Source organism: Suricata suricatta, chromosome 13, assembly GCF_006229205.1.
Source record: "Suricata suricatta isolate VVHF042 chromosome 13, meerkat_22Aug2017_6uvM2_HiC, whole genome shotgun sequence".
NCBI classification, from domain to species: domain Eukaryota; kingdom Metazoa; phylum Chordata; class Mammalia; order Carnivora; family Herpestidae; genus Suricata; species Suricata suricatta.
The window spans coordinates 11838824-11853724 of NC_043712.1; the positions used below are offsets into that span (position 1 = coordinate 11838824).

Consider the following 14901-nt stretch of genomic DNA (forward strand, 5'->3'; position numbering starts at 1 on the left):
GTCACTGGTATAACTAAGGAAAAAATAGAGGATGACACTTCAAAAACTTTTCCTGCCCTTATATTGTCCAGGTGAAAACAAAGACATAATTAAAGGTAGAATCAGAACATTAATAGACAAGCATTATCTCACTGAAATCTGAAAGAGCTCTACAAGATAGTCCTGGTTATGCCCATTTTATTGATTAAGAAATGGAGCCACCTAGAAAAAGATGGAGGTAAAGTTTAAATCTGGAAATTCTGACTTCAGAGTCTGAGAGCAAAACGATCCTAAAATTTGTATGGAACCCAAAAGACCCTGAAGAGCCAAAATATGTTGAAAAAAAAAAAAAAACTAAAGCTGGAGGCATCACAATTCCAGATTTTAAGTTGTATTTACAAAGTTGTAATCATCAAAGACAATATAGTATTCACACAAGAACAAATATGTAGATCAATGGAATAGGACAGAGAACCAAGAAATGGACCCACAAATATATGGCCAACCAATCTTCAACAAAGCAGGAAAGAGCATCCAATGGAAAAAAGACAGTTTCTTCAGCAGACGATGTTGGAAAAACTGGACAGTGACATGCAGAAGAGTGAAACTGGACCACTTTATTACACCATACACAAAAGAAAATTCAAAATGAATGAAAGATCTAAATATGAGAGAGGAAACCATCAAAACCCTATGGGAGAAAACAGGTAGCAGCCTCTTTGATCTTCCTTGACATGTCTTCAGAGGCAAGGGAAATAAAAGCAAAAATGAACTATTGGGACCTCATCAGGATAAAAAGCTTATGCACAGTGAAGGAAACAAGCAACAAAGCTATAAGGCAACCAACAGAATGGGAGAAGATAGTTGCAAATGACATATCAGATAAAGGGTCAATAATCAAAATCTAGAAAGAACTAAGAGACTCTTAAATACAGAGAACAAGCTGAGTGTTGCTTAAGGGGAGGGTGCGAGGGGATGATCGAAATTCGTGATGGGCATTGAGGAGGGCACTTGGGAATGAATACTGGATATCATATTTAATAGATGAATTACTGGGTTTTATTCCTGATGCCAAGACTACACTGTATGTTAACTAACTTGAATTTAAATTAAAAAATAATAAAAATTGAATGAATGAATGAATGAGTGAATGAATGAATTAAAATAAAAATAACATTGCTTCACTGGGGATAAAAAGAACTTATCAAATTCAACACCCCCAAAAAACAAATAATCCAGTGAAGAAATGGGCAGAAGACATGAATAGACACTTCTTCAAAGAAGACATCCAGATGGCTAGCAGACACATGGAAAGATGATCAATATTCAAATCAAAACCACAATGAGATACCACCTCATACCTGTCAAATGGCTAAAATTCACAACTCAGGAAACAACAGATGTTGATGAGGATGCACCAACAGGATGCCCTGCTGATAGGAATGCAAACTGGTGCGACCACTCTAGAAAACAGTATGGCGTTTCCTCAAAAACTAAAAATAGAACTGTACTATGACCCAGCAATTGCACTACCAGGAATTTATCTAAAGGATACAAAAATGCTGATTAGAGGGGCGCCTGGATGGCTCAGTCAGTTGAGTGTCTGCTTCAGCTAGGGTCATGATCTCACAGTTTGTGGGTTTGGGCCCTGCATGCCAGCTGTGCTGACAGCTCAGAGCCTGGGGCCTGCTTTGGATTCTGTATCTCCCTCTCTCTCTGCCCCTCTCCTGTCTCTCTCTCTGTCTCTCAATAATAAATAAATGTAAAAAATCTTTAAAAAATGCTGATTAGAAGGGGCATATGCACCCTAAAGTTTGTAGCAGTGCTATCAACAATAGTCAAATTATGGAAAGAGCCCAAGTGCTCATTGACTGATGAAAGGATACAGAAGATGTGGTGTGTGTACACACACACACACATACACACACACACAGTGGAATATTACTTGGCAATCAAAAAGAATGAAATCTTGCCATTTGCAACAATGTGGATGGAACTAGAGGGTATTATGCTTAGTGAAATAAGTCAGAGAAAGACAGATATCATATAATTTCACTCATGTGGAATTTGGGAAACACAACAGATAAACATAGGGGAAGAGAAGGGAATATAAGGTAGAAACAGAGAGGAAGGCAAACCATAAGAGACTCCTAAATCCAGGGAACAAACAGGGTTGCTGAAGGGGAGGTTGGTGAGGAGATGGGTTAAGTGGGTAACGGGCATTAAGAAGGGCACTTTCGCAGATGAGCACTGGGTGTCATATGTAAGAGATGAATTCCTGAGTTCTACCCTGAAGCCAAGACACCTAACTTGAATTTAAAGTGTGTGTGTGTATGTATGTATCTTCTTTACCTATCTGCTTTTGATAAGGTGCCCAGGACTAATTTATTTATTCCTTCTATGTTCAATAAGTACTTACTATGTGTCAGTCCCTGTTCTCAAGTACCAGAGAAACACTGATAACGAATACAGATGAGTTCCTGCCCTCTTGTAGATAGTATTCTAGTCAGAGGAGACATGTAACAAACAGTTAAATAAATAAGAAAATAGGTGTTAAAGTGAAAACAAGATGTAGCAATGACTAGCAGATCCCTTTAAATGTCATGGTCAACAAAAGATTCATGGAGGAATAGATAAGAAGGGGCTGGCCAAGTGAAGAATTGGGGGAAGAGTGTTTCCAAAGGAAGGAACAGTGAGTGTAAACATGGGAGGAGCACATATATTTGGGGAAGCAGGTTGAATGCAGGTGGGGTCAAGTGTAATGAGCAAAGGAGAGAGGCAGGGGAGGCAGGTGGAGAGGTGGGCAGGATCAGAAATGGCCAGAAGTGCAGATTCTAAGAACCATCAGAGAGGGGGGTGTTTAAGCAGCAGAAGCCATGAGCTGACTGGCCCATGGTATGGAAAGAGCATTCTGCTGCTGTGGAGAGAAGGACTGTATGGGCCAGAATGAGAGCAGGGAGGTCAGTAAGGAAACACTTGCAGGACCCAGCAAGGCAGCTGGGCAATTATAGTGAAGTGGATGGATGTGGGCTCTGGTTTAGAAAGTTTACGGGACTTTGCCCAAGGAACCACAAGTAGTGGATCTGGTTTGTAGCAAAAGGCCTTTCACTTCTCCAGCTGCACCTGTACCCTAGAAATAAACCCTGTACAAATAGTAAAACTGTATAAATGAGCAGGAAAGAATGAAGGTGATTTCTTTTACCCATAGGGGTTGTTTAAGAACTGTACAGCTAGGGGTGCCTGGGTGGCTCAGTTGATTGAGCTTCTGACTTCGGCTCAGGTCATGATCTCGCGGTTCGTGGGTTCAAGCCCCACATTGGGTGCTGTTCTGACAACTCAGAGCCTGGAGCCTTTCTTCAGATTCCGTGTCTCCCTCTCTCTTTGACCCTCCCCTGCTCACACTGTCTCTCTCTCTCTCTCTCAAAAATAAAACATTAAAAAAATTAAAAAAAAACAACTGTAAAACTAAAAAAAAAAAAACCAGAGAAATGATCTCTAAAACGTTTCTTAAATGGAAGAATCCCTGGAATGTCCAGGAAACATAAGAAAACTAGAAGGAGAGGTGTCAGAGATGTGGCAGGGGAGAGAATGGAAAAGGCAAAGGCTTTCAGGGCCCATTCGCAAAATCATAGGTATAAAAGCTATTTATGATATGCTTACTGTGTGCCAATGACTTCCATCATTTAGTCTATACCACCCATTACTAAGTATATTTATCTTACATTTTCAGATCAGAGAGGCTAACTGACCAGCCTACAATCACATGGCTAGTAAGAAGACAAGTCAGTATTCAAACCAAGGTCTCTCTTCTGCCAAACATGGAAGTCAGTCTATTGTGCAGTTCTGCTTCCTAAGATAGACAAATCTATTCTTTCTTACAGATACTGTAGATATTTGTCAACTTTGGGAGTACTTTGGGTATTTCCCACTGCTTTGGGAATGTAACCATGTGGAGCAACCTCATCCTTTATTTTTTATTTTTTTAATTTTTTTAAATGTTTCTTATTTATTTTTGAGAGACAGAGAGAGACAGCATGAGCAGGAGAGGGTCAGAGAGAGAAGGAGTCACAGGATCTGAAGACAGGTTCCAGGCTCTGAGCTAGCTGTCAGCACAGGGCCTGATGCGGGGCTCAAACCCACCATCCGGGAGATCATGACTTGAGCCGAAGCCGGACACTCAACCGACTGAGTCACCCAGGCGACCTTAGCCTCATCCTTTAGAATGCTTCTACAGCGGGTCTAGGGAGCCATGTTTGCAATATTTCATCTATTCAAATACCTACTGATTGCCTACCTTATGCCAGAAATGCCTGTGGGCACTGGATAGGTAAGGTCAATCAGAATAGGCACAGTCCCTGGGCTTGTAGGCTAATTGGAGAGACTGACAATAAATAATTAAACAAGTGAATATATAGTTAGAAACTCTGATTAATACTGAAAATGAGAGGTTGGTAATATCACTGAGAAAGTATAAGTGGAGGACCTAATTTAGATTAGAGGTCAGGGAGAATGTCTCTGAGAAAGTTAAATATTGGGGACTTGAAGTAGTAATTAACTCTGTCAGGAGCAGAAGAAAGAACAGTAGGATAGTTAACCTCCTAGCACATGAGAAAGTCCCAAGGTGGGCAAGGGCCTGGTGAGTGTGGGAGAACCCATGTGGCTGGAGAATAATGAGTAAGAAGAGTTACATAGTGTATGTCCCAGGCTCTCTGGCCAGAGATGATGGAACCATGGAGTCCCCTGAATCAAGCTGAGTCAATCACATTGTCATTCCAAAACTTGGAGTTAGTGATATAGAGGTTAGCCAGTTAGTTTTGGGATCTGAAGACATGAGCACATACAGAAATTGGAGTTCCTGTAGAATTAGGAAAAGAAGCAGCATCCTGGCCATAACATCTGTATAAACCTTTGTTACACTGGAACAGAAACGGAAATGCATCTGCAGAAGGAACATTGGAACAAAGTTGGAGGAAAGAGCAGTCCGGAGGCATAGCATTCCAGAAAGACGTAGAGTAGCTGCCTCCCGATCTTCCAGTGCAATTTCATTCTCTAGAGTCTTTTTCCCCATAACAGGAGGCAGAGTGACTCAACTCTCAGAAATGTGGACCTGGGGGTGAAAAACTGCCTGGGTCTTCTACTAATTATGGATAAATTACAAAACATCTCAGTGATCACAATAGTATGAAGATTAGTGAAAACTGGCTTATCTGCCAGGCACTGTGCTAACACAGCTTTACTTACCTTACTGTGTTTTCACTATCTCATAAGATGAACTCTCTCTTTTTCAGATAAGAAACTGAGATGAAGGAATTTGTCCCAAATGAAGCAGCTGGTGAGTAGTAAAGCCCAGACTTGAACTCTGGTCTGATTCAGCCCTTACACAACCTATCTCAACCAATCACACAGGTTATTGAGCAGTGGGGTTCTGTGGCCGAAACACTTTCTCCTTGGACAATGAATGCAAAGCACATCACTGCTCCATCTGGAGACTCAACCTGTTCCTCTTATGGAATGAAAAGGAAATCTAGTGTGCTAGGTAGCTGCAAGGTAGATGTTTAGAGCCTCAATAAGTGGAACTGAGAGGGCCTGAGGGAGCCCATGCTGGGAATATTTACCAGGTTTGGAGGCTCCAGCATTCTCATTAGTGGGAACAGAGGACTAATTGCCTCTGAATCCCAAAGGAGAGAATGTGTATTGCTGTTTTCAAGTCGGATTTTTGTTCTACGTGCACACCCTCAGAGGGTGTTCCCCCCCGTCCATCTCCTTGGGAGCCACTGCTCTGGACTTCCTACTGTCACCCCAGTCACTGCAATCTGTAACACAGACAGAAGCTTGGGGAAAGGTCCAGGCATCTGTTTTTTCATTCGAACTTGAGATTGTCTTGGCCCAACTATCTTGCCAATATTCTCACCCTTCTGTACATTATCCTCCTCATTAAGTGCAACTAGGGTGTCTTTTGTAGAGCAGGGATTTAATTTAATGTAGACCAGCTTATTAGTTTGTGATGATTTATCTAATTCACCATTTGTGAGATTCGTCAACATTTAGTGTATATTTGGTTTATTCTGATTCTGTTGAGAATTCCATTACGTGATTATACCACAGTTTTTAATCCATTATAATGTAGGTGGGCATTTAGGTTTTTTTCTAGTTTGGGACTATTATGAATGGAGCTGCTGTGGATATTCTTGTAAATATCTTTTGATAAGCTTATATATGCAGTTTGCTGGAGTGCATATGTGGGATGGAGGTGCTGTGTCATGGGGAGTACATTTATAGGTACTACGTAACGGCACTTTTACACCCCATTTGTAGCATAAGAAGGTTTTAGTTTCTCTACGTCTTCAGAAGACTCAGATTGTTAGTCTTTTGAATGTTAGGAGTGCTGGTGGGTGTGTAAGAGTATCTTATTGTGGTTTTAATTTATATTTGATATCTGCTAAATTTGAACACTTTTTAATATGTGTATTTTTCATTTGGGTGTCTTCTTGTGTAAAGTAGGTATTTAAATATTGTGCTTAATTTTCTATTGTGTTTTCTTTCTTTTTTTATTGATTTGAAGAATCTTTCTTATATTCTGAATTTGATTTATCTGGTGAAGATAGATAAATGGATAGATAGATAGATAAATAGATGATAGACAATCTACTCTTTGTTGCCTTTCCATTATCTAAATGGTGTAAATGGTATATTTTGATGAATAACTAATCATAAATTTAATGTAGTTCAATTAATCTATTTGTTCCTTTATGATGAGTACTTTTTGTGTTTTATTTTAATCTGGCCAAGTATATAAAGATACTTTCCATGTTATTTCCAAAGAGCTTTTGTTTGTTTGGTTTTTTTTTTTTTTACCTTTTATGGTTAGATCTGTCATCCTTCTGGAAGTAATTTTTTAATACCACAAGTTATAATTCATCTTACTTCTGTAGAGATATTCAGTTACTTTGGCACCATTTGTTGGATAGGCCATCCTTTCTTCACTGCATATCGCTGTCACTTACCACAGGATCACCTTTGCCATGCATTCAGATCCCTGCATGAAGTTTGTCTTTCTCCTGGGTAAAGTTTCTCTTTCTCTTGGGTAAGTACTTGCAAATGGAATTGTTGGGTCAAGTGTATGATTAACTTTATGAGAAGCTGCCAACTGTTTCCCCACATGGCTCTACAGTCTGCATTACTATCAGCAGATAATAAAAATCCTTTGAATTTTAGCCATTTTAGTGGGTTTGTCACAGCATCTTCCTGTGGCTTTCATTTCCTATTATCTAAAGACTAATGATATTGAGTGTGTTTACACATGTTGATTTGCTATGTACCTCCTTTGGTGAAATATCTGTTCAAGTCGTTTGCATGTGCTTTTTTAAAATAATTGGGTTGCTTGTCCTCTGTATGTATTCTGGATTCAAGTCTTTATTAGAAATATGTTCTGCAAATATTTTCTGCCAGTCTGAGGCTAGTGGGTTTTTTAAAATTTTATTAAGAGTCTCTTCTGAAAGCAGGTCCATTTTCTTTTTAAGAAGTCTAAATTATAAATTTTTCTAGCCTTCTGTGTCCTACACCATAAAACTTTTGCCTACTCCATGTTTGCAGGGATTTTGTTCACTGTTTTCTTCTAATGGTTTTATAGTTATAGCTCTTACACATTTGACCCATTTCAGGCTCCATTTTTTATATGGTACAACATAAAAGTCTGTGTTCATTTAATATATATTGAAATATATATGTGTATGTATATATGTAAATGTATATATATAGATATTGATCTTGAATCAAGCTGGCACAATTTGTGGAAGCAATATTTTTTACACATTGAGTTATGTTTGCATGTTTATAAAATATTAATTGATCATATATGTATTGGTCTATTTCAGGATTATTCATTTGGTTCTTTGACCTATATTTCTGTTTTCATGTAATTATTATTTTCTTTGCAACGGATTTATAAAAAGTGTTGAGATTAGGCAGAGTAAGTCTGTCAGGTTTTTCATTTTTAAATTGTTTTTTAACTATTCTGATTTCTTTTCATTTCTGTATGAAGTTAGGCATTAGTTTCTAAAAGTAGTCTGCTGATATTTTGACTTTAACCACATTAAATCTATAGATCATTTTGGGAGGAAATCTGCCACTGTAACAATACTGAGTCATTCAATCCATGTACATGGTACACCTCTATGTATTTGAGTCTGCTTTAATTTTACCTATGAATGTTTTGGAGTTTTTAATGTACTAGTATACATATATTTTATTATCTATATGTATTTCTTAATTTTAGTACAGTTATTAATTGTGTTTTTGTATCCCTAGCAGTCAGTCCTTATTTCCCCTTTCTCCCAGTCGTTGGAAACCACTAATCTACCCTCTCTCCTTGTGGATTTTCCTATTCTGGACATTTCATATAAATAGACCACTGTAATATGAAGTCCTTTGTGACTGACTTGAATTTTCCTTAATATATCCAAGATCTATTCATGTGGCAGCATGAATTAGTACTTCATTCCTTTTTATTGCTGAATAATATTCCATTTTATGGATGTACCACTTTTGTTTATCTATTCATCACTTGATGGGCATTCAAGTTGTTTCTACTTTTTGGCTGTTGTGAATAATGCTGCTATGAACATGAATGTGCAAATTTTTGTGAGGACATGTTTTCAATTCTTTTGGATGTATACCTAAGAGCAGGTTTTCTGGCTCATACAGCAAATCTATACTTAATTTTTTTTAAATAAAGTTTATTTATTTATTTATTTTTAATTTATAATAGTTTATTGTCAAATTGGTTTCCATATAACACCCAGTGCTTCTCCACACAAGTGTCCCCCTCCATGACCATCACCCCCTTCCTCCACTCCCCCTCCCCCTTCAGTGGTATATATATGCTTAATTTCTAAGGTACCTGTGCTATTTCACCTTCCTACTGGCAAAGTTATCCCACCAGTTTGTCTCACTAGTTTATCCCACCAGTTTATTCACATTCTCATCAACACTTGCTATTGTCTGGTTTTTTGTTTTGTTTGTTTGTTATTTTAGTCATCTTAGTGGATGTAGAGAGAAATCTCACTGTAGTTTTGAATTGTATCTCTCTAATGACTAATGGTGTTGAGCATCTTTTCATATACTCATATGACCTACTTAAATCAGCATACTTAGAACATGGTCATTAGCTTGGCCATTGAAACATTTACCCTTTTTCTGAGAATTCCTTTTCTGTATTTTTTGTGAGTACTCTTATCATTTTACAATCTTCAGCATCAATACATATTCCCTGAAATATCTAGACCATACTAAATATTTTAGTACTGTTGTTCTTCTACCTTGACAATATGAGAATTTAAATTACTGTAAATCAGGCATATCAATTTAGGAAAAGAAAAAAGTTATTATTCAATGGTTTTATTACTAAATGTTTGGTAAATGATAAGTTGACACTCTCCATCCATTCAGACCTTGTTCTGCTGTGCCTTCCTATGCTTGAAAATCTGGAAGGAAGAAAAGAATACTTTCCCCAGACTCCTTTGCAGGTCGGGTCCTGGATGTGAATTTCGTTCTATTGAATAGATGCACTTATGTGAAATTTGGAACGTTGAAATGAGATGAAGGGCATTTTTTTCGCCTTTTCTACAGTCAGATGTATTAATGGAGCATCTTTTCTACAGTAGAATTTCAGTGTCCAATCAATAGGTACATAGATGCTGAGAGGCAGTTGCAGTGAGAATAGCAGCTGGATTCCACTTTTCCGGGTTCAGTCATCAGTTTAGTGGGAATCAAGATGTATTTTTGACATTCATCCCTGATATTTGGGTTGTAGCTGCACTGATACACTCTTAATTCCAATAGTTCCAATGGCAACCTTCTGATTCCTGATTATATTAGAGATAGAAGTACTCTACATTGGTCTCATTATGCTTGTTCTTAAGTTTATTCCTGGAGACCCATCCTAGAACCTGTGATTCTATAACAGTGTGAATGCCTTTGTAAGGACCCTATTCCCTGAATTAACTTAATTTTTGCTTAAAATACCAATGGTATTCTTTTGCCTCCCCAGAACCTTGATTAATAAGACAGATAACGAATGTAGACTTAATCCTGGAATAATTATGATGTCAGGCCGCTTATGCTTGTGTGGATAGACAGAGAATCCTTTTAGTCTCAAATGAAAAATAACATCACAACTGATTTTTAAGACATATAGATCTTTTATTTTTTTAAGTACTTAATTTTCTTTAAAAAACTTCTGCCTCTCTCCTGTGTAGCAAAATACAAATGGTTGACAGTTCAACTTAATGATTTTTCAGCTGTACAATAGTGCAAAAGTGATATGAATTCAGTACAAACAGTACTTTGATTTTTGCTCTTTTCCTGGGCTAGCAACACGTGGCACATATCAGGATGCTCTTGTGATGCCATCAGCAACAGCTTCCAGTGAGTCATGTGATGGGGGGCGGGGGGAGCAAGCAAAACACTTGCAACCATTCTGTCCTCTACACCCATACTCTCCTTTGCTTTCAGATGCTATGCAATAAAGTACATGAGCCATTCAACAGTTTGTTATAAAATAGACTTTATGTTAGATGATTTTGTGCACCTGTAGGCTAATGTAAGCCTTCTGAGCACATTTAAGGTAGGTTGGCTAAGCTGTAGTGTTCAGTCAGTGAGGTGTATGAAATACATTCTCACTTCAGGATATTGTCAACTTACAGTGGGTTAATCAGGGCATATTCCATTGTGAGTCAAGGAAGATCTATATATAATAACCTCACCTAGCATCTATTTGTTGAAAGCATGGAATTTTCTAGAAATTCTCTCTTAAATAAGAGAAAGATTACTTTTATCTCCACAGCAAACTCCAGACCACCAGAGTATAGGTATTGGCTAAAATAAATTGATATAAAAATTTAAGGCTATTTCAATTTATGATTATCAAAGTAAGATTTTCCTATAAAATATACAAGTGGAAAGTGAATATTGAAGAGAGAAAAGAATAATCATACATAATTCCATCACTTTGGGATAGTCTTTTTTAATATTTTTGTGTATTCAAGGTTTTTTAAGCCAAGTATTATGAATAATGAACTCAAAAATAATTCAGCAATAATGATATGTTATCAAATATTGGAAAGCCCACACACTACTCTATCAGATCAACATAGCATAATTACCCACAATGACTAAAGTTTGGAAGCTTTGTTTCTCTTATGAGTAATATCTTTATATCAAAGTTTTTAACAACATTGTTTTACTATTTCCTTGATCAAACTCCTGAAAGTGAAAGAGTAGGTCATAAGGTACAAATATTTTTTATGTTCCAGATATGTATTATCAACTTATTTCCTGGAAGTCTATACCAATTTGTATTCCTATCACCAGTAACATTTCATAATATTTCCCTCACATGCTTTTATAAAGCATTAATTATTGTCATAATAAAACCAATTATAATATCTAACAGTATCTTGAAATACAAATTTGGGATGGTGTTATTTCCAAAAGGTTTTACATTGTGATTCTGTACTATGTAAAGGACTATTTCCTTTCTCAGAATTTTATTAGTTGTAATTAGCCAATTACAGGATCTCACGGGATATAGTAGGATTCTTAGATATGACATAAAGTCTCTAAATGTTCATATGCAAAAGAAATACTTTTCCTAATTAAAACATATTAAAGTTTGATTATAGGTTTTAAAATGACAAGTGAAGCAAATATATCTTCTGCAAAAAAAGTAAAGCACCAGTGACTTTTTAATTTATGGAGTCCTTATTTACAATACATATGCTGTCCTTTACCAAGTCATTCCCTCTGCCTAGACAATGTTCTTGTTATTCTCTTAATCTTATAAGGGACCAATATAGTTGAGAACATGAGACTAGGAGAAATAGTTATAACCATACTATATTCAGCTATATACTTGCACCTAGAATTTGTGGACTCAGAAATATCTCCTGAAATATTCTATCCATTTGAGATCCATCTGGTTTAAAAAGATCACTTTCAAAAGTGTAAGGGGTCCTGTGGAAAAGTGAGCCTTATTGCAAATTGAGTGCATGTCTTTTAAGAGATATAGTCATATTTGGTTTAGTCCTCCAGGAATGGGAGTTCAATGACTAGAATAGCCTAGTAGGGCACATAACCTACTTCAAGGCCAGGATGGTCTAGTCTGGTTCCCCTGGTTGTCACGTTATTCCCACCTCTTCTATCCAAGAAGAAGGGATGGGAGAAGAAGGGAGGATGGCCAAAGGGAAATGCACACCGGTGCAATCTTCTTCCTGTATAATTTGTCTTCAGTTCAAAGCAAGATCTGTTGTACAAGACATCAAAAGTTACAGCCTTCTTTTTAAAGAAATTTATTGAGGATGAACTGGACCTTGAATCTTTGGAGAGCTCTGTTTTTAGGTGCTTCTTTATCTCACTGGGGTGACTTGCTAATCATTGGAATAATTTTTGGCCAACTCTCAAATTTCATTCCTACTTCTAAAAATACTCTCATTTGAAACATGTGGATATAAAAAACCATAGTAACCTGTAATCCCACTGCAAAAAGCTTGTGACTTCTCAGAATACCCATTTCCACCAGACTACCTTTCCTCAAATTATTGTTCTAATATTTCCAGCAAACTTGATTTGCAGTTTTGTGTTTGTATTTCAGATATTTTATGAAAGAACCCATAAAATAAACCATGTAGTTTAGTACAAAGTTGGCACACAGTAGGCATACATAAATATTGACTCTGTTTCACCAGCCATTACAGTAACAGAAAGGAGTGTTCTTGAGTTAAAGAAATAAAATATTAAGGAAATACCATAAAAAAATCTTAATTTGATTCTTCATCTCCTATGATGATCATTCAATATTTGTCACAGTGGTATAGTAGAAAGAACATTAGTATTGGAATCAAACTTATGTGGTTTGGGGAAGTTATTTACATGCTGAGTTATACTTTTCACAACCTTGCCTCAAAGAGCTGGTGTGAAGAACATTGAGGAACCTTGTAGATACTCAACACGTTGGTATTCTCATACCTTCACCCTGTGCCATAGCACCCAAAGGCAGGGGTACTGGGATCCAGAGCCTATACATATCCTTCAGTTCATTCTGGCTAATATTTCAGTTTTAGAGATGAAAACGGGAGAATGGTGTCCTGCCTGCCCTTAGTACTGAGATCCAGAGAGAGTCTGAGACAGAACATCTCATTCTAGAGCCAAATAAATAAGGAGAAATATCCTTTTCCTGTGCTCCTAACCCAGAGTTACCTGATAACCTCCCTTAAAAATCAGTCTGAGAATGGTGGAATCACCAAAATGGTAAGAGGAATGTTTTTCCATTGCCAAATAGTTTACCCAAGGCCTCCTTCAAGTCTCTGTTCCTCAAGCTATAAATGAATGGGTTTAGCATAGGGATAATCACCATATAGAGAATGGCAGCCCTGCTTTGAGTCTCTGCAGAGTGAGTTGATGGAGGAAGTAAATAAACACCCATAAGAGATCCATAGAAGAGCAGGACTACTGTGAGGTGAGAACCACAGGTAGAGAAGGCTTTCCAGCGCCCTCCAGGAGATGAGATGCCAAACACAGCCCAGGAAATGCGGACATAGGAGAGGACGATCAGCATGAGGGGAGCCGAGCCGTGAGGAACATCAGGCCCATGGTGATGATCATCAGCTCATTAATACGGGTATCTGAGCAGGCCAGCTTCAGTAGAGCACTGGGATCACAGTAGAAGTGAGGGATGGCCTTGTGGGTACAAAAGGCCACACGGGTCAGCAGCAGTGTGTGCATCAGGGCAGGGCAGTTGGTTAGCACCCAGCACATGACCAGCATTAGTGCACAAAGTGGGGGACTCATAGCTGTGCTGTAATGGAGTGGCTGACAGATGGCCACATAGCGGTCATATGCCATCACAGCCAGAAGGAAGTTGTCAAGGCCACCAAACACAAGGAGGAAATACAGCTGTGCAAGGCAACCAGAATAGGAGATGGTTCGACTCTGGGTATGAATGTTGGCCAGCATTTTGGGTATTGAAGCAGAGGTGAAACAGGCATCAGTTAATGATAAGTTGGCCAGGAAGAAGTACATGGGAGTATGAAGGTGTGGGTCAGAGCTGATAGCCAGGACAGTGAGCAGGTTCCCTGTCATGGTGAGTAAGTACATGCCCAGGAAAACACCAAATAGGAGAGATTGCTCCTCCGGCTGCTCAGAAAGTCCTAGAAGGAGGAAGTCTGAAACAGCAGTTTGGTTCACTCTACTTGGTGTTCCCATTCCTTGTAGTTCACGTTATCTGTTCAGATAAAACCCTTCCCTATGTTAGTATTTAATTACTAGATCAACCACAGATGTAACTGTGTAGCCAGACCATACTGGGGGAAAAAGAATAAATGGACCTTGCCAATGAGAATCTTGGATGTCACTAGGGATGTAAGAAAACACCCCTGGGGCATAGAAACAGACAAGATAATATCCATACAAATGCAGATTGTGCTTTTGTGTTAAATGGGGTCCAGGGAAGAGATCAGTTTCACTAGAGGTCAGTGTAGGCTATTAGAGGAGGTAAGAATTGAGTGTATCCTTGAAGGCATGATTGGAAAAGTCATTTATGTTTAGTGATTGATGATTTCCTTTGCTGCTCTTCCCCAACACACACACACACACACACACACACACACAATTAGACAAAACAACTGTCTCTCTACTAGCCTCCCCAATCCCTAGAACTTGACCACACCATTCAGCTCCCATGCCTGTGCCCTTCCCTAACTGGGGCCACAGGGTATGTGGGCTAAGGGCAGTGAGTGTCTGTGATGTTCCATCCACCCTACCTCCTCCCCTCCACAAACAGGGAAGGGGCCATGCCCACCCCATCATCACTGTCTCTTCTTTGTCACTGTCCTCTCTCCCTTCTGCTTCTTTGTACCTGTATTCACC

General features: G+C 38.3%; 1 protein-coding gene across 1 annotated transcript; it reads right to left on the minus strand.

The window, feature by feature from the left end:
• Nucleotides 1–13273: 13273 nt before the first annotated feature.
• Nucleotides 13274–14271, minus strand: LOC115275852 (olfactory receptor 1N2). The gene is given in 2 exon segments (XM_029919619.1): nt 13274–13600; nt 13603–14271. Coding segments are annotated over 2 exon segments (963 nt in total). The 5' UTR covers nt 14239–14271.
• Nucleotides 14272–14901: the final 630 nt, after the last annotated feature.